General features: G+C 50.9%; 1 protein-coding gene across 1 annotated transcript; it reads right to left on the reverse strand.

Moving 5' to 3' along the window:
• Positions 1-2,142: 2,142 nt before the first annotated feature.
• On the reverse strand, positions 2,143-15,759 carry LOC144487093 (prolactin-releasing peptide receptor-like). The gene is made up of 2 exons (XM_078205154.1): positions 15,335-15,759; positions 2,143-2,776 (listed from the first exon to the last, which is right to left on the reverse strand). Exons 1-2 carry the CDS (start codon positions 15,757-15,759, stop codon positions 2,143-2,145), a joined length of 1,059 nt encoding a protein of 352 aa, XP_078061280.1.
• Between the last annotated feature and the right edge of the window lie 4,143 nt (positions 15,760-19,902).

The following is a 19,902-nucleotide window of genomic DNA, read 5'->3' on the forward strand; positions in this document are numbered from 1 at the left end:
ATAGGGCCTGGGTAGGATTGTGGTCGGTACAGATTCGATGGGCTGAATAGCCTCCTTCTGCACTGTGGGGATTCTATGATTCTATTCTATGGTTCTAAAATGAATGGAGGAACAGGTTTGAAGGGCCCAATGGCCCACTCCTGCTTCTAGTTTCTATGTTTCTTTGTTTCTGCTGGATATCATCTGGAATGGTTTTGGGATTTTTCCGAGCCTCCTTCTCTGCCAATCCCACATCCTCAGCTCCCAATGGGATTGTCCATTGTGCCAACAGCCCCCCCCCAGCAATGGACTTGTTACGATCCTTGGCCAGACCAAGGGATGTGGCAGGGTGGGTTGGTGTTGGTGAGAGGGATGGATTTAGTTCAGAACCAATAATGTTTTGTTGAAAGTGGATAAATTTTGAGATTCAATCTTTTGGAATGAAGTTACAAGAATCCACGGGTTTTTAAGAAGCAAGAACAAACTTTATTCCACACGTTCAAAACTATGAAACCATTTACAATATGTATCTTACACTCTAACGTTCAGGGTAAGCACAAGGTCCATATGAATTAGCAGACGAAGTGTGGTCGAACGCACCACGTTACAGAGTCACTGACAGACGCAACCAAGACGGAGTCCACGGATTTCCCCACCAAGTCAAACGATCTCATTGAAACTCTGTCTCACCCCAGGGATTCCCCGCTTCACCTTCAAAGATCTCTCCTCGGAATTCTCTCCAAATGCGCTCCCATTCGGATGGCTTTAACAACAGCCCGGGCTCACAACGTTTCATCTTGCCTTCCGAGATTCCTTCTCCTTGGATTCCCCAGTACGTTTGAGCACACTTTCAGATGCTACGGCCGTGCCAGGCAGGCCACCGCTGCTCTGAGGGGCCCTCATTGCTTAAGGTCTGCTTCCCACAGCTTTTTAGAATCATCATAGAATTCCAACAGTGCAGAAGGAGACCATTCGGCCCATCGAGCCTGCACTGACAACAATCCCACCCAGGCCCTATCCCCATAACCCCATGTATTTACCCCGCTAATCCCCCTGACATTAAGGGGCAATTTAGCACGGCCAATCCACCTAACCCGCACATCTTTGGACACTAAAGGGAAACTTAGCCTTGCCAATCCCCCTAACCTGCACATCTTGGACACTAAGAGGCAATTTAGCATGGCCAATCCCCCTAACCTGCATATCTTGGACACTAAGAGGCAATTTAGCATGGCCAATCCACCTAACCTGTACATCTCTGGACACTAAGGAGCAATTTAGCATGGCCAATCCACCTAACCTGCACATCTTTGGACACTAAAGGTCAATGTATCATGGCCAATCCCCCTAACCTGCACATCTCTGGACACTAAGCGGCAATTTAGCACGGCCAATCCCCCTAACCTGTACATCTCTGGACACTAAGCGGCAATTTAGCATGGCCAATCCACCTAACCTGCACATCTTTGGACACTAAGGGGCAATTTAGCACAGCCAATCCACCTAACCTGCACATCTTTGGACACTAAGGGTCAATTTATCATGGCCAATCCCCCTAACCGAAACATCCTTGGACACTAAGGGGCAATTTAGCATGGCCAATCCCCCTAACCTGCACATCTTTGGACACTAAGGGTCAATTTATCATGGCCAATCCCCCTAACCGAAACATCCTTGGACACTAAGGGGCAATTTAGCATGGCCAATCCCCCTAACCTGCACATCTTTGGACACTAAGGGTCAATTTATCATGGCCAATCCCCCTAACCTGTACATCTTTGGACTGCGGGAGGAAACCGGAGCACCCGGAGGAAAGCCCAGGCAGACACGTAGAGAAGGTGAAAACTCCGACACAGACAGTCAGCCAAGTCCAGAATCGAATCCGGGTCCCTGACGCTGTGAGGCCATTAAACGTAACTCGACTGGGACCTGTTTCTGTCCCTTTGGTTGGCTGGGAGACTGCCTCGAAACGAATGAAAGGCACTGTGCGCTGATCAGGGGGACCTATCGAAATGCTCCCAGAGGGTCCCGCCCTCGTTCCGAGGCAACGCTATGAGCGTTGGGTCATCCCGTACCTCACGGTCTCCACGGACAGTGGGGGGCAGCGCACAGGGACGCGGGGAATTCCGTTCCCGGAAGCGACTCGGGGCCTGGGCCGGCGCATCACAGCACCACGCTGACGGCGACGCAGTTGTTGCTGGGGACGATCTTCTTCTGGCAGGCGAACATCTTCTTCAGCTCGGCCCTGAAGCGGTCGTGGAGCCAGGCGTAGAGGAAGGGGTTGCAACAGGCCGAGGTCATGGCCAGGAAGTGGCAGAGCAGCTGGATGAGGTTGAAGTAGTGCTTGTTGATCAGGTTTATGTTGATGTCCCGGATGACGTTGAAGACGTGGAGGGGAAGCCAGCAGGCCCCGAAGGCGGCCACCACCAACACCAAGAGCCGGAAGATCTTCTTGCGCCGCACCTTCTCCCACCTCTCCTGGCTGTGGGTGGCGTTTCCGGGGACCACCCGGTTCTTCAGCCGGAGGGTGATGCGGAGGTAGGAGAGGGAGACGGCAGACAGCGGCAGGATGTAGGTGACGATGAGGGTGGTGTAGGCGTAGGCCAGGTGCTCCTTGGCCTTCTCGAACCAGAACTCCTCGCAGATGATCTGGCCCTGGTCCTGGAACTCCACGTGGTAGGTGTGGGCTAGCGCTGGGGCGGCCACTGCACACGACATGAGCCAGACCCCGGCCAGGATGTACATGCAGGTCTCGATGGAGATACGTTTCTTCAGAGGGTGCACCGTAGCATAATACCTGCCGGGACAAGGAGAGAGAACAAGCAACAGTCACACACTTTCCCTCCATGTCCTCAGATCTTCATGACAAGAAAGTTTCTTTTTATTCATTCGTGGGGCATGGGCGTCACTGGCCCAGCAAGTATTGACCATCCCTTAAACTGAGCCATGATGTGGAGATGCCAACAGGTGGACGCAGTAAAAAGTCTCGCAACACCAGGTTCAAGTCCAACAGGTTTATCTGGGATCACGAGCTTTCGGAGCACCGCTCCTTCCTCAGGTGCTCCTGCCACCGCTTCACTCACCTGAGGAAGGAGCGGCGCTCCGAAAGCTCGGGATTCCAAATAAACCTGTTGGACTTGAACCTGGTGTTGCGAGAGTTCTTACTGTACTCATAATCTTGCAGACTTCTATCAGGTCCTCCCCTCAACCTCCGTCATCCCAGTGAGAACAAAGCGAGTTTCTCCAACCTCTCCTCATAGCTAATGCCCTCCAGACCAGGCAACATCCTGGCAAACCTTTCCTGTACCCTCTCCAAAGCCTCCACATCCTTCTGGTAGTGTGGCGACCAGAATTGTATACAATATTCTAAATAATAAAGTTCTGTACAGCCGCATCATGGCCTGCCAATTTTTATGCTCAATGCCCCGATCGATGAAGCCAAGCATGCCGTATGAATTTTCGGAGCGCTTCACCTGATGAAGGAGCGGCGTTCCGAAAGCTTGTGATTCCCAATAAACCTGTTGGACTATAACCTGGTGTGGTGAGACTTCTTACTTGAACTCGGTGGCTCACTTGGCCTTTACTGAGGGCAGTTGAGAGTCAACCACATTGCTGTGGCTCTGGAGTCACATGTAGGCCAGACCGGGTAAGGACGGCAGATTTCCTTCCCAAAAGTGAACCAGAAGGAAGAGCGGTGGATGTGGTCTATATGGACTTCAGCAAGGCGTTCGATAAGGTCCCCCATGCAAGACTTCTTGAGAAAGTGAGAGGGCATGGGATCCAAGGGGCTGTTGCCTTGTGGATCCAGAACTGGCTTGCCTGCAGAAGGCAGAGAGTGGCTGTGGAGGGGTCTTTCTCTGCATGGCGGTCAGTGACCAGTGGAGTGCCCCAGGGATCTGTTCTGGGACCCTTGCTGTTTGTCATTTTCATAAATGACCTGGATGAGGAAGTGGAGGGATGGGTTGGTAAGTTTGCTGACGACACCAAGGTAGGTGGTGTTGTGGATAGTTTGGAGGGATGTCAGAAGTTGCAGCGAGACATAGATAGAATGCAAGACTGGGCGGAGAAGTGGCAGATGGACTTCAACCCGGATAAGTGTGTGGTGATCCATTTTGGCAGATCCAATGGGATGAAGCAGCAATATAATATGAAGGGTACCATTCTTAGCAGTGTAGAGGATCAGAAGGACCTTGGGGTCCGGGTCCATAGGACTCTTAAATCGGCCTCGCAGGTGGAGGATGCGGTCAAGAAGGCGTACGGCGTACTGGCCTTCATTAATCGAGGGATTGAGTTTAGGAGTCGGGAGATAATGCTGCAGCTTTATAGGACCCTGGTTAGACCCCACTTGGAGTACTGCGCGCAGTTCTGGTCACCTCATTACAGGAAAGATGTTGAAGCCATTGAAAGGGTGCAGAGGAGATTTACAAGGATGTTGCCTGGATTGGGGGGCATGCCTTATGAGGATAGGTTGAGGGAGCTTGGTCTCTTCTCCCTGGAGAGACGAAGGATGAGAGGTGACCTGATAGAGGTTTACAAGATGTTGAGAGGTCTGGATAGGGTAGACTCTCAGAGGCTATTTCCAAGGGCTGAAATGGTTGCTACGAGAGGACACAGGTTTAAGGTGCTGGGGGGTAGGTACAGAGGAGATGTCAGGGGTAAGTTTTTCACTCAGAGGGTGGTGGGTGAGTGGAATCGGCTGACGTCGGTGGTGGTGGAGGCAAACTCGTTGGGGTCTTTTAAGAGACTTCTGGATGAGTACATGGGATTTAATGGGATTGAGGGCTATAGATAGGCCTAGAGGTGGGGATGTGATCGGCGCAACCTGTGGGCCGAAGGGCCTGTTTGTGCTGTGGCTTTCTATGTTCTATGTTCTATGTTCAGATGGGTTTTTCCGACAATCGACAATGGTTCATCAGTAGATTCTTAATTCCAGACTTTTTTTAATTGAATTTCAATTTTTAGATTTATTATTTTGTGGGATGTGGGCTTCCTGGCTAGGCCCATCTCTAGATGCCCTTACTGAGTAGGCTCACTAGGCCATTTCAGAGGGCATTTGAGAGTCAACCATATTGGGCGGCACGGTGGCACAGTGGGTTAGCACTGCTGCCTCACAGCACCAGGGACCCAATTCAATTCCCAACTTGGGTCACTGTCTGTGTGGAGTCTGCACGTTCTCCCCGTGTCCGCGTGGGTTTCCTCCAGGTGCTCCGGTTTCCTCCCACAGTCCGAAAGACGTGCTGGTTAGGTGCTAAATTCTCCCTCAGTGTGACCCGAACAGGCGCCGGAGTGTAGCGACTAGGGGATTTTCACAGTAACTTCATTGCGGTGTTAATGTGCTTGTGACATTAACAAATAAACATAAAATAAAACCAAAACATTGCTGTGGCTCTGGATTCACGTTTTTAAGTTTATTCATTATTCTGAATGAACTGGGATTGGTTTCACTGGAAAGACGGAGGCTGAGGGGAGACCTAATAGAGGGTCTACAAAATGATGGGAGGGTGGATAGTCAGAGGCTTTTTCCCCAGGGTGGAAGTGTCAATTACAAGGGGGCACAGGTTCAAAGTGAGAGGGGGAAAGTTTAAGGGAGATGTGCGGGGGAGGTTTTTCACACAGAGAGTGGCGGGTACCTGGAACTCGCTGCCAGAGGAGGTGGTGGAAGGAGGCACATTAGCAACATTTAAGAGGCATCTGGATGGGTCCATGAATAGGGAGGGAATAGAGGGATACGGACCGGGTACGGGCAGAAGGTTTTTTTAAAGTTTAATTAGGGCATCATGATCAGCACGGACTTGGAGGGCCGAAGGGTCTGTTCCTGTGCTGTACCTGTGCAATTTAGCATGGCCAATCCACCTAACCAACACATCTTTGGACACTAAGGGGCAATTTAGCATGGCCAATCCACCTAACCTGCACATCTTTGGACACTAAGGGGCAATTTAGCATGGCCAATCCACCTAACCTGCACATCTTTGGACACTAAGGGGCAATTTAGCATGGCCAATCCACCTAACCTGCACATCTTTGGACACTAAGGGGCAATTTAGCATGGCCAATCCACCTAACCTGCACATCTTTGGACACTAAGGGGCAATTTAGCATGGCCAATCCACCTAACCTACACATCTTTGGAATGCGGGAGGAAACCGGAGCAGCCAGAGGAAACCCACGCAGACACAGGGAGAGCATGTAACATGGGTTTGGAAGGTGCTGTCTAAGGGTGAGTTGCTGCAGTGCATCTTGTAGATGGTACACACTGCTGCTACTGAGCGTGGGTGGTGGAGGGAGTGAGTGTTTGCGGATGAGGTTCCAATCAAACGGGGTTGCTTTGTCCTGGAATGTATTATGAGTTAGCGAGTGAAGATTTTAATAATGCCTTGATCAACGGCAGATTGCAGACCTATAATTACCGCATTATAATTGGATATCCTGCTGTCACAGCAGGTAGGGGAATGAAAATATTATTTATTCACTTGAAACATAATTATCCACCCAACAATCATCATCAGTGCCCTGAGAAGTCATGTAAAATATAATGTGTTCTGCCAGATTCGGTTTGAGTTATTCATCTGTATCTGCATCCGTGTGGAGGTCAGATTCGCTCCAATTTGGATGTAGTTGACTGGTGATACCGCAATCCAGTCAAAATAAACGGTGAATACCAAGCTATCAATCAATCTGGGCGGCACGGCGGCACGGCGGCACAGTGGGTTAGCGCTGCTGCCTCACTACGCCAGGGACCTGGGTTCGATTCCCGGCTTGGGTCACTGTCTGTGTGGAGTCTGCACCTTCTCCCTGTGTCTGCGTGGGTTTCCTCCGGGTGCTCTGGTTTCCTCCCACAGTCCAAAGATGTGCAGGTTAGGTGAGTTGGCCATGCTAAATTGCCCCTTAGTGACCAAAGATGAGTAGGTTAGGTGAGTTGGCCATGCTAAATTGCCCCTTAGTGTCCAATGATGTGTAGGTTAGCTGGATTGGCCATGCTAAACATAGAAACTAGAAGCAGGAGGAGGCCATTCGGCCCTTCGAGCCTGCTCCCCCATTCATTTTGATCATGGCTGATCATTAATTTTAATATCCTGATCCCCCCCTCCCCCCGCATATTCCTTTAGCCCCAAGAGCTATATCTAATTTCTTCTTGAAATCACACAACATTTTGGCCTCAACTACTTTCTGTGGGAGTGAATTCCACACATTCACCACCCTCTGGGTGAAGGAATTTCTCCTCACCTCAGTTCTAAAAGGTTTACCTCTTATCCTCAAACTATGACCCCCTAGTTCTGGACTCCCCCCACCATCGGGAACATTCTTTCTGAATCTACCCTGTCTAACCCTGTTAGAATTTTATAAGTTTCTATGAGATCCCCTCTCACTCTTCTAAACTCCAGTCAATATAATCCTAACCAACTTAGTCTCTCCTCATATGACAGACCTGCCATCCCAGGAATCAGCCTGGTAAACCTTCGCTGTACTCCCTCTATAGCAAGGACATCCTTCCTCAGATAAGGACACCAAAACTGCACTCAATACTCCAGGTGTGGCCTCACCAACACCCTATACAATTGCAGCAAAACATCCCTATTCCTATCCTCAAATCCTCTCATGATGAAGGCCAACATACCATTTGCCTTCTTTACTGCCTGCTGTACCCGCGCGCTTACTTTCAGCGACTGATGCACCAGGACTCCAAGGAACAGGCCCTTCGGCCCACCAACCCTGCGCTGATCACATTGTCCTACCTAGACCAACCGCCTGCATCCCTCTATTACCCGCCTGTGTCTATCCAGATAAGTCTTAAATGTCGCTAACATAACAGCCTCAACCACCTCACTTGGCAGTTTATACAATCTCTCCTCATAGCTAATACCCTCCATACCAGGCAACATCCTGGTAAACCTTTTCTGTACTCCCTCCAAAGCCTCCACGTCCTTCTGGTAGTGTGGTGACCAGAATTGGACACAGTATTCCAAATGTGGCCTAACCAACGTTTTATAAAACTGTAACATAATTTGCCAACTTTTATACTCGATGCCCCATCCGATGAAGGCGAGCATGCCACATGCTTTCCTCACCACCTTTACCACCTGTGCTGCCACCTTTAAGGATCTGTGTGGACCTGTACTCCCAGATCTCACTGTGTGTCTCTGCTCCTGATGGTTCTGCCATTTATTTTATAGCTCCCACCTGAATTGGATCTACCAAAATGCCTCACCTCACATTCGTCCAGATTAAATTCCATCTGCCGTTTCTCCGCCCAGTTTTCCAGCCCCTCTATATCCTGCTGTATTCTCTGACAATCTTCATCACGATCCGCAACTCCGCCAATCTTAGTATCATCCGCAAACTTGCTAATCAGACCAGCTACGTTTTCTTCCAAAAGTCATTTATATATATTACAGACAGCAGAGGTCCCAGCACTGATCCCTGCGGAACACCACTAGCTACAGACTTCCATTCAGAAAAACACCCTCCCACCACTACCCCGTCTTCTGTGGCCAAGCCAGTTCTGAATCCATCTAGTTAGTTCACCCCTGATCCCGTGTGATTTAACCTTTTGCACGAACCTGCTATGAGGGATCTTGTCAAATGCTTTACAAACATCCATGAAGACAACATCCAGATTCCTTCCCTTATCAATTATTTTTGTCACCTCCTAAAAAACTCAATCAAATGAGTGAGATGTGTCTTCCCTCGCACAAAACCATACTGTCTGTCACTAATAAGACCATTCAGTTCCAAAAGGATCCATTTAGATCCTATCCCTAAGAATCTTCTCCAACAATTTCCCTATCACTGACGGCAAGCTCACCGGCCTATAATTATCCGGGTTATCCTTGCTACCCTTCTTAAATAACGGGACAACATTGGCTATCCTCTGGGACCTCACCTGTGGCCAACGAGGAAACAAAGATTTCTGGTAGAGGCCCAGCAATTTCCTCTCTTGCCTCCCTCAGTAATCTGGATTGGATGCCATCTGGCCCTGGGGATTTGTCTACCTTAATGCTTTTCAATACAACTAACACTTCCTCCTCGTAATGATGACTTACTCTAGAGGATTTACATATCCCCCCAAGACACCATCAATCAACACGTCCCTCTCCTTTGTGACTATCAATTTTACACCTTTTGCCTTTGGAATTTACACATTTAGGTAATAATCTGACTTTTTAATATTGTCCCTTAGGGACCAAAGGTGTATAGGTTAGGTGGAATGGCCATGCTAAATTGCCCCTTAGTGTCCAAAGATGTGCAGGTCAGGTGGATTGGCCATGCTAAATTGCCCCCTCGTGTCAAAAAGATGTGCAGGTTAGGTGGATTGGCCATGCTAAATTGTTCCTTAGTGTCCAAAGATGTGTAGGTTAGATGCATTGCCCATGCTAAATTGTCCCTTAGTGTCCAAAGATGTGCAGGTTAGGTGGATTGGCCATGCTAAATTGCCACTTAGTGTTCAAAGGTGTGTAGGTTAGGTGGATTGGCCATACTAAATTGCCCCTTAGTGTCCAAAGATGTGTAGGCTAGATGCATTGGCCATGCTAAATTGTCCCTTAGTGTCCAAAGATGCGCAGGTTAGGTGGATTGGCCATGCTAAATTGCCCCTTAGTGTCCAAAGATGTGTAGGTTAGGTGGATTGGCCATGCTAAATTGTCCCTTAGTGTCCAAAGATGTGTAGGTTAGGTGGATTGGCCATGCTAAATTGTCCCTTAGTGTCCAAAGATGTGTAGGTTAGGTGGATTGGCCATGCTAAATTGCCCCTTAGTGTCCAAAGATGTGTAGGTTAGGTGGATTGGCCATGCTAAATTGTCCCTTAGTGTCCAAAGATGTGCCGGTTAGGTGGATTGGCCATGCTAAATTGCCCCTTAGTGTCCAAAGATGTGTAGGTTAGGTGGATTGGCCATGCTAAATTGTCCCTTAGTGTCCAAAGATGTGCCGGTTAGGTGGATTGGCCATGCTAAATTGCCCCTTAGTTTTTATTTATTGATTCATTTCCAGGACATGAGTGCCATTGCCTGGGTCAGCATTTATTGCACATCCCTAACTGCCCTCCATTTTAGACTCAACCACATTGCTGGGGCTCTGGAGTCACATGTAGGCCAGACCAGGTAAGGACAGCAGATTTCCTTCCTTGAAGGACATTAGTGAACCAGATGGGGTTTTTCTGACAATGGTTTCATGGTCATCAGTAGATTCTTAATTCCAGATATTTTTCATCGAATTTAAATTCCACCATCTGCCGTGGCGGGATTCGAATCCGGGTCCCCAGAACATTAGCTGAGTTTCTGGATTAATAGTCTAGCGGTAATACCACTCGGCCATCGCCTCCCCTTCGTGACCAAAGATGTGCGGGTTAGGTGGATTGGTCGTGCGAAATTGCCCCTCAGTGTCAGGGGGATTAACAGGGCAAGTGCGTGTGGTCATGGGGATAGGGTGGGATTGTTGTTGGTGCAGGCTCGATGGGCTGAATGGCCTCCTTCTGCACTGCAGGGATTCTGTGATTCTATGAGTCTATGATTTATGCTATTGAATCGGAGCGGGGTCACAGAGCAAACACGGGGTCCATGGGGAACAATGGCTCTATATTCTGCGTGGGGGGGATAACATTTCCCAGCCTTCCTCAGTTGTCCTCCAAAGGAGTTTACAATAACCCTTTATAGGACTGGTTCGCCCTCTACACTGGAGCTGTGTGGGCACTGTGTTTTGGGAAGGGTGCGATGGTATGAGAGAGGGTTGCAGGAAAGTGGTTCCAGGATTGAGGGAGAGTCAAACGTGAATTCTGTTTCTCTCTCTGCCAGACCTGCTGAGTATTTTTTACCCCGAGCACTTCCCATTTCGGAAATGAGGAACTTCAGTTCATAGAATCCCGACAGTGCAGAAGGAGGCCATTCGGCCCATCGAGTCTGCACCGACCACAATCCCACCCAGGCCCTGTCCCCGTAGTCCCACGCTTTAACCCTGCTAATTCCCCCTGACACTAGGGTCAATTTAGCACGGCCAATCCACCTAACCCGCACATCTTTGGACTGCGGGAGGAAACCGGAGCACCCGGAGGAAACCCACGCAGACACGGGGAGAACGTGCAGACTCCACACAGACAGTAACCTGAAGCTGGAATTGAACCCGGGTGCCTGGTGCTGTGAAGCAGCAGTGCTAACCATTGTGCCACCGCGTCAACATAGATCGGTGATGTTCCCCTAGGGGAAGAGGGGATTTCTCTGCCCTTTCTCTCCCCTGTCCCTCCTCTCTCTCCCCTCTCTCCTCTCTCTCCCCTATCTCTCTCCCCTCTCTCCTTTCTCTTTCTCTCCCCCTCTCTCTCCCCTCTCCCTCCCCTCTCTCTCTCTCCCTCTGTCTCTCCTCTCTCTCTCCCCCTCTCTCTCCTCTCTCTCCCCTCTCTCTCCCCTCTCTCCTCTCTCTCTCTCCCCCTCTCTCTCTCCTCTCTCTCGCCCCCTCTCTCTCTCTCCCCTCTCTCTCTCCTCTCTCTCTCCCCTCTCCCTCCTATCTCTCTCCCCTCTCTCTCCTCTCTCTCTCCCCTCTCTCTCCCCTCTCTCTCTCCCCTCTCCTCTCTCTCCCCTCTCTCTCTCCTCTCTCTCCTCTCTCTCTCCCCCTCTCTCTCCTCTCTCTCCCCTCTCTCTCCCCTCTCTCCTCTCTCTCTCTCCCCCTCTCTCTCCCCTCTCTCTCTCCCCTCTCCTCTCTCTCCCCTCTCTCTCCCCTCTCTCCTCTCTCTCTCCCCCTCTCTCTCTCTCCCCTCTCTCCCCTCTCTCCTCTCTCTCTCTCTCCCCCCCCTCTCTCTCTCCCCCCTCTCTTTCTCCTCTCTCTCTCCCCTCTCCCTCCTCTCTCTCCCTCCCCTCTCTCTCCTCTCTCTTCTCTCTCCCCTCTCTCCTCTTTCTCTCTCCCCTCTTCGTCTCCTCTTCCTCTCTCTTCTACTCTTTCCTTCTCTGCTCCTGCAGCTCTCAATAAGAAGTCTCACAAACACCAGGTTAAAGTCCAACAGGTTTATTTGGTAGCACAAGCCACTAGCTTTCGGAGCGCTGCTCCTTCGTCGGGTGAGTGGGAGTTCTGTTCACAAACAGGGCATATAGAGACACAAACTCAATTTACAAAATAGACAGTAGCCTTTACCTTTTCACACAGTGTCGAGTGTCTGCCTTGAAAATACATTTCCAAAGACACGCTCAGACAAAGGGCTGCTGTAACCGTGACAAGGAAGCGGAGAGGCAGAATCTTCACCTGGGGAATACACGGGAGAAATTGGGTCATGCCACTCCACAGAGCACTGCGGCATTCTCCCTATCGATCCCACTCCAAGCCCAATTGCGGGACTTGGATGTAACCATCCCAGCCGGTGTGGGGGACACGGTTCCGCTGTCTGCGAAGGGTGAGACAGACTCAGTGGATAGAGTTCTCAAGCAGAAAGTGGGGGTGGGGTAAGACTTTCGAACGTAAGAATGTGTTTGAGGGCGCAAGCCTCGCTCGCTGCCAATCGCACTGCCCACTTCACAACGGTGTCTGCAGTGAATTATTCCGTATACTCGTCGCAAGATACGGCTAAACTCCCTGCACACCTTATTGTGACCTCCCCCCCCCACACACCCTCCAATCCCCAGGCACTTACTCCTGGGACTCGAGGAAGGAATTTAGGGACAGGAGGAGACCATTCGGCCCCTCCATCGTGAACTAGCTCCTCAAACCCATTGCTGACGAGGCAGTGGGAGATTTCATCGCAAGAATCGACAACTAGCGGCTTTAATCAGACAATTAAGGTGGGCCCGTTAGAATAGGAACTCCCTGATTCAGGGCCAAATGGATGGGCTAATCAGGGAGCCTCTTGCTTTGTACTTAACCAGGCGCGCCAGTTCCTCTGGGACTCCTAGTGTCGACTAAAAACACTCTGTATGCTGTTGTCGGACTTGTAAATAAAGGGATTTTGGTGAAGGGACTTCTGCCTCCGAGGACTTATTACGCTGGGAAAGGATCTAAGGCTCTGGCGAGAAGCGGTAGCCAACCTCACCCACTCCTTCAGCTGGAAGGTTAGGGGGTAAGCCAGGCCGAGAAGCCTTGATTTGAGTTGAGTGGCCGAGGTGTCATGGTGAGGGAGGATGTCAACTGGCGCCTCAACTGACCCAGCAGAGCCACCCAGTGGCCACCGCTGGGACTGGCAGCGTAAGCGCGTCACCCTGGCAAGGGGGAGCCTGGACTGCAAGGTGGGTGTGACGGCCTCACCAAGACCGGTGAGGCAGGCCCCAGAGATGTGGGCGGGGCTGGGCAGCCATGATTGGGAGGCCTCACCTATCACTGGTAAGATACCAGCAGTAACCCAGGCCCCTCGAACCCTTCAGGAGTGACTCAACCGAACTGCGAGCCCATAGGATCCCGACAGTGGCAGAAGGAGGCCATTCGGGGCCCATTCAGCCTGCACCGACTCTCCAACAGAGCCTACCCACCTCCACAGAGGGGTAAATGTTGGCACAGTGGTACAGTGGTTAGCACTGCTGCCTCACAGCACCAGGGATCTGGGTTCGATTCCAGCCTTGGGTGACTGCCCGAATGGAGTTTGCACGTTCTCCCCATGTCTGCATGGGTTTCCTCCCACTGTCCAAAGATGTGTAGGTTAGATGGATTGTCCATGGTAAATTGTCCCTTCGTGTGCAAAGATATGTAGGTTTGGTGGATTGGTCATGCTAAATTGCCCCTTAGCGTCCAAAGATGGGCAGATTAGGTTGATTGGCCATGCTAAATTGCCCCATAATGTTCGAAGATGTGCGGGTTAAGCGGATTGGCCATGCTAAATTGCCCCATAATGTTCGAAGATGTGCGGGTTAAGCGGATTGGCCATGCTAAATTGTCCCTGAATGTCAGGGGCATTAGCAGGGTAAATACGTTGGGTTATGGGGATAGGGCCTGGTTGAGGTTGTTGTCGATGCAGACTCGATGGGCCGAATGGCCTCCTTCTGCACTGTAGGGATTCTGTGATTCTATTCTAAGATTATAGAGTCATAGAGGTTTACAGCATGGAAACAGGCCCTTCAGCCCAACTTGTCCATGCCGCCCTGTTTTAAGCACTAAGCTAGTCCCTATTGCCCACATTTGGCCCATATCCCTCTGTACCCATCTTACCCATGTAACTGTCTAAATGCTTTTTAAAAGACAAAATTGTACCTGCCTCTATTACTGCCTCTGGCAACTCGTTCCAGGCACTCACCAACCTCTGTGAACCCTTTTGTATCTCTCCCCTCTCACCTTAAACCTATGCCCTCTAGTTTTAGACTCCCCTACCTTTGGGAAAGGATATTGACTATCTAGCTGATCTGTGCCCCTCATTATTTTATAGACCTCTATAAGATCACCCCTCAGCCTCCTACGCTCTAGAGAAAAAAGTCCCAGTCTATCCAGCCTCTCCTTATAACTCAAACCATCAAGTCCCGGTCGCATCTTAGTAAATCTTTTCTGCACTCATTCTAGTTTAATAATATCCTTTCTATAATAGGGTGACCAGAACTGTACACAGTATTCCAAGTGTGGCCTTACCAATGTCTTGTACAACTTCAACAACACATCCCAATTCCTGTATTCAGTGTTCTGACCAATGAAACCAAGCATGCCGAATGCCTTCTTCACCACTCTGTCCACCTCTGACACTTTCAAGGAGCTATGAACCTGTACCCCTAGATCTCTTTGTTCTGTAACTCTCCCCAACGCCCTGCCATTAACTGAGTAAGTCCTGCCCTGGTTTAATTGACCAAAATGCATCACCTCGCATTTATCTAAATTAAACTCCATCTGCCATTCGTTAGCCCACTGGCCCAATTGATCAAGATCCCGCTGCAATCGGAGATAACCTTCTTCACTGTCCACTATGCCACCATGCGACACCATGCCCCACTGCGCCAGGGACCCAGGTTCGATTCCGGCCTCGGGTCACTGTCTGTGCGGAGTTTGCACGTTCTCCCCGTGTCTGCGTGGGTTTCCTCCCACATTCCAAAAATGTGCGGATTAGGTGGATTGGCCGTGCTAAGTTGCCCCTTAGTGTCAGGGGGATTAGCAAGGTAAACACATGGGGTTACGGGGATAGGGCCTGGGTGGGATTGTTGTCCGTACAGGCTCGATGGGCCGAATGGCCTCCTTCTGCATTGTAGGATTCTATGAATCTATGAATGATAAATCAGGTCAAATATTAAGCTGATCTTTCTCTACACCCTAGCTGTGACTGTAACACTACATTCTGCACTCTCTCCTTTCCTTCTCCCCTATGTACTCTATGAACGGTATGTTTTGTCTGTATAACGCGCAAGAAACAATACTTTTCACTGTATCCCAGTACATGTGACAATAATAAATCAAATGAGAAACTTGGTCTCTCGGTTACCTGTCGACAGCGATGGCCGTGAGGGTGAAGACAGACACATAGACGGTGACCGGCTGCATGAGGAACACAAAGTAACACATGAAGGTGCCAAAGACCCAGCCGCGGGGGTGGAAGGCGTACGCCAGGGTGAAGGGCACGCAGGTGGCACACATCAGCATGTCGGAGAAGGCCAGGTTGCCGATGAAGAAGTTGGTGACATTGTGCATCTTCTTGGTGCGGCAGATGACATACAGGAGCAGGTAGTTACCCACGATGCCCACAAACACCAGCAGCACATAGCAGGGGATGATGAGGGGCTTGAAGGACTGGATCAGCGTCACGCCGGTGAACTGCGAGGAGCTGTTGGCGCTGTCCGCCAGCGCCAGCTGGTAGGTGGTGGCGTTTGCCGGGTAGAGGCTCCAGCTTTCCGTGGCGATGGAGAGCATCTTCCCCCCCCCCCCAAGCCCACTTTCGCCCGCTTTCTAACCTGTGTGTGTGTGTGTGGCAACCACCCTTCTGTCCGCTGCCCTCCTCGCCTTGTCAGTAACGGGGGACCTTTGCTCGTTCAAGGTTGACCAGCCTTAATATTTCTTTGCCTAAGTTGACTTGTGCAGCTCAGCATCAACAGTCCCTCTTTGCAAATTCCCCCACAATTTGGGAACTTCACTGGAACAATGTCAATATCAGGCACTCTAACAGGCTTCACTGCCACTGATTCCTTCCTTCCGTGTCTGGATGATAGCTCTCTTCCTCTGCTCTCTCTCTCTCTCTCTCTCGCTCTTTCTTCCTCTCCTCTCTGTCTCTGTCTCTCTTTCTCTCCGTCTCTCTCTCTCTCTGTCTCTCTCTCTCTCTCTCGCTCTTTCTTCCTCTCCTCTCTGTATCTGTCTCTGTCTCTCTTTCTCTCCGTCTCTCTCTCTCTCTCTGTCTCTCTCTTTATCTCTGTCTCTCTCTGTCTCTCTCTCTGTCTCTCGCTCTTTGTCTCTGTCTCTCTCTGTCTCTCGCTCTTTATCTCTTTCTCTCTCTGTCTCTCTCTCTCTCCGTCTCTCTCTCTCTCTCTCTCTCTCTGTCTCTCTCTTTATCTCTGTCTCTCTCTGTCTCTCTCTCTGTCTCTCTCTCTGTCTCTCGCTCTTTGTCTCTTTCTCTCTCTCTGTCTCTCTCTCTCTCTGTCTCTCTCTCTCTCTGTCTCTCTCTCTCTCTGTCTTTCTGTCTCTCTCTCTCTCTGTCTCTCGCTCTCTCCCTCTCTCTCTCTCTCTCTCTCCCTCTCTCTCTCTCTCTGTCTGTCTGTCTCTCTCTCTCTCCCTCTCTCTATCTCTCTCTCTCTCTGTCTCTCTCTCCCTCTCTCTCTCTCTCTCTCTGTCTCTCTCTGTCTCTCTGTCTCTGTCTCTCTCCCTCTCTCTCTGTCTCTCTCTCTGTCTCTCTCTCTCTCTGTCTCTCTCTCTCTGTCTCTCTGTCTCTCTCTCTCTTTGTCTCTCTATCTCTCTCTCTCTCTCTCCCTCTCTCTTTGTCTCTCTATCTCTCTCTCTCTCTCCCTCTCTCTCTCTCTCCCTCTCTCTCCCTCTCTCTCTCTCTCCCTCTCTCTCCCTCTCTCTCCCTCTCTCTCTCCCTCTCTCTCTCTCTCCCTCTCTCTCCCTCTCTCTCTCCCTCTCTCTCCTGCCTGTATTTGGATGCAGTGAGAAAATCAGAAGCCGGTTTGTTCTTTTCTTCCTCCTGCAGAAACACAGAGAAGAAACAGCCCTTAAAAATTAGCCGGATGGGGGAACCGGTGACAAGGGGGGAGTGGGGGGGGGGGGGGGGGCGGTGGTGGCGTTGGTCGGGGGTTTAAGAACATTATCAGCAGCTGGGGTCTGGAACGGCCGAACGTTACGTAAAACACAAACAGAAAATGCTGGAAAATCTCAGCAGGTCTGACAGCGTCTTTGGGGAGAGAAAAGAGCTGACGTTTCGAGTGTAGGTGACCCTGCGCGAGAGCCTGAAGGAGCACTGCCGCTCTCTGACCAAGGGTCACCCAGACTCGAAACATTCTCCCTCCACGGGTGCTGTCAGACCTGCTGAGATTTTCCAGCGCTTTTCTATCTTTGATTCAGATTCCAGCATCCCGCAGTATCTTCGCCTTTACCTTGGTGACAGTGGGAATTAATTTCTCTCTGTAACCTGTAGCCCGATCCCCTCACTTCAATCGATAGGGTGTATCAGCCCTTGCTGGATATTTATCTCGCCCTGCCTGTTTCGTAACCGTCCCTAAACTTGGTTGGGTTTTCCATTAAATCTCGACAAGCGTCGGTGGGTTACCGAAGCGACTCGCTTCTGACAGGCGATCGTTTTGAATCCACAGAGACCGGCGGGGCTTGGGGGGGAGGTGGGGGGGTGGGGGGTGGGGGGAGGGAGCTGGGGGGTGGGGGCTAGGGGGTGACACTCAGGGTCAATTTTAGCACGGCAAAAGCACCTAACCCGCACGTCTTTCGGACTGTGGGAGGAAACCCCGGAGCACCCAGAGGAAACCCACGCAGACACGGGGAGAACGTGCAAACTCCGCACAGACAGTGACCCGAGCCGAGAATCGAACCCGGGTCCTTGGCGCCGTGAGGCAGCAGCGCTAACCACCGTGCCACCCCTAATCCCTATTTCGTAGAATAAAATCGTAGAATCCTCCAGTGCAGAAGGAGGCCATTCGGCCCATCGAGTCTGCACCGACCACAATCCCACCCAGGCCCTATTCCCGTAAACCCACATATTTACCCTAGCTAATCCCCCTGACACTAAGGGGCAATGTAGGATGGCCAATCCATCTAACCCGCACATCTTTCGGACTGTGGGAGGAAACCGGAGCACCCAGAGGAAACCCACACAGACACGGGGGGAGAACGTGCAGACTCCACACAGACAGTGACCCGAGCCGGGAATCGAACCCGGGTCCCTGGCGCTGTGAGGCAGCAGTGCTAACCACTGTGCTACCCCCTAATCCCTTTTTATCAGGGATATGATTGTGCACCAAGGAATACCAGATATTATTGATATCCACGCATGCATCACTCACTCACACATATGTGGTGTGAATATCGAGGGAGTGGGATTATTTTCGGGGGTGGTTTGATGAATTTCTAACTGTTCTGCCAACGTTTTGGAATAAGGTTGCGAGGGGGGGGTTGGGGTCTATCGAAATACTCTCGTAACATGAATTTCATATTTGCCTTGTGTTGGGTGAATAGTTGCACTCTTCGGTTCCGAGGGAAGGTACGTGTCGGTGGGCATAAGATTCGCTTCATCTAAAACCCCAGACTTACCGAGGAGACGTTCACCGGCTCTCGCTCCTGTTCCCTCGCTCTTTCTCCCTTGTTTCCCCCGCGCTGGCCAGGGGAAGCTGTCACCTTCTGTGCAGTTGTTGCCTCTCTCTCTCTCTCTCCCTCTCTCTCTGCTTTCTGCAGCTTTCAAACTCCTCTCCACCACAGCAATAAATAGTCAGCGACTAGCCCCCTCTATTGATCACAGCACGTCTCTCTCTCTCTCTCTCTTAACCACCGCCTCCCCCGAGACCAACCCACCCCAAAGCAACACGCTTTGCACAATCACTGCATAATCCCGCCCGTCGCTGCTTACAATCCTCTCATCGAATCATACAGTGGGTCAGCGCTGCTGCCTCACAGCGCCAGGGACCCGGGTTCGATTCCCGGCTTGGGTCACTGTCTGTGTGGAGTCTGCACATTCTCCCCGTGTCCGCGTGGGTTTCCTCCGGGTGCTCTGGTTTCCTCCCACAGTCCGAAAGACGTGCGGGTTAGGTGGATTGGCCGTGCTAAATTGACCCTAGAGTTAGGGGGACTGGCTAGGATAAATGTGTGGGGTCACGGGAATAGGGCCTGGGTGGGATTGTGGTCGGTGCAGACTCGATGGGCCAAATGGCCTCCTTCTACACTGTAGGGATTCTATGACTATTCTACGAAATAGGGATTAGGGGGTGACACGGTGGCACAGTGGTTAGCACTGCTGCCTCACAGGGGCCTGGGTTCGATTCTCGGCTTGGGCCACAGTGCAGAAGGTGCCCGTAGAGGCACCAACATGTGTGAAACATGCTTGCCAGCACTTGGCCTTGAATGTATCTTTTCTATTCATTCGTGGGACATGGGCGTCGTTGGCTGGGCCAGCATTTATTGCCCATCCCTCATTGCCCCTTGGTGTGGAGATGCCGGCGTTGGCATGGGGTGGGCACAGTAAGAAGGCTCACAACACCGGGTTAAAGTCCAACAGGTTCATTTGGCACCACGAGCTTTCGAAGCGCTGTTCCTTCATCAGGTGCTCACACCTAATGAAGGAGCAGCGCTCCAAAAGCTTGTGATACCAAATAAACCCGTGGGGTTTTAACCCAGTGTTGTGAGACTTATTAGTTGCCCTTGAACTGAGTGTCTCACTCGGCCATTTCAGAGGGCAGTTGAGAATCAACCACATTGCTGTGGCTCTGGAGTCACATGTAGGCCAGACTGGGTAAGGACGGCAGATTTCCTTCCCTAAAGGGCATTCGTGAACCAGATGGGTTTTTCCAACAAAGGTCATCAGTAGATTCTTAATTCCAGATAATTTTATTGAATTCAAATTCCACC

The sequence above is a fragment of the Mustelus asterias genome, unplaced genomic scaffold, assembly GCF_964213995.1.
Source record: "Mustelus asterias unplaced genomic scaffold, sMusAst1.hap1.1 HAP1_SCAFFOLD_587, whole genome shotgun sequence".
NCBI classification, from domain to species: domain Eukaryota; kingdom Metazoa; phylum Chordata; class Chondrichthyes; order Carcharhiniformes; family Triakidae; genus Mustelus; species Mustelus asterias.

Bases quoted from the DNA above. Each gene is read 5' to 3' on its own strand.
- LOC144487093 (XM_078205154.1), bottom strand. From the start codon at position 15,759: ATGCTCTCCATCGCCACGGAAAGCTGGAGCCTCTACCCGGCAAACGCC. The intron at 2,777-15,334 runs GTAACCGAGAGA...TTGTCCCGGCAG, and splicing joins ACGGCCATCGCTGTCGACAG to GTATTATGCTACGGTGCACC.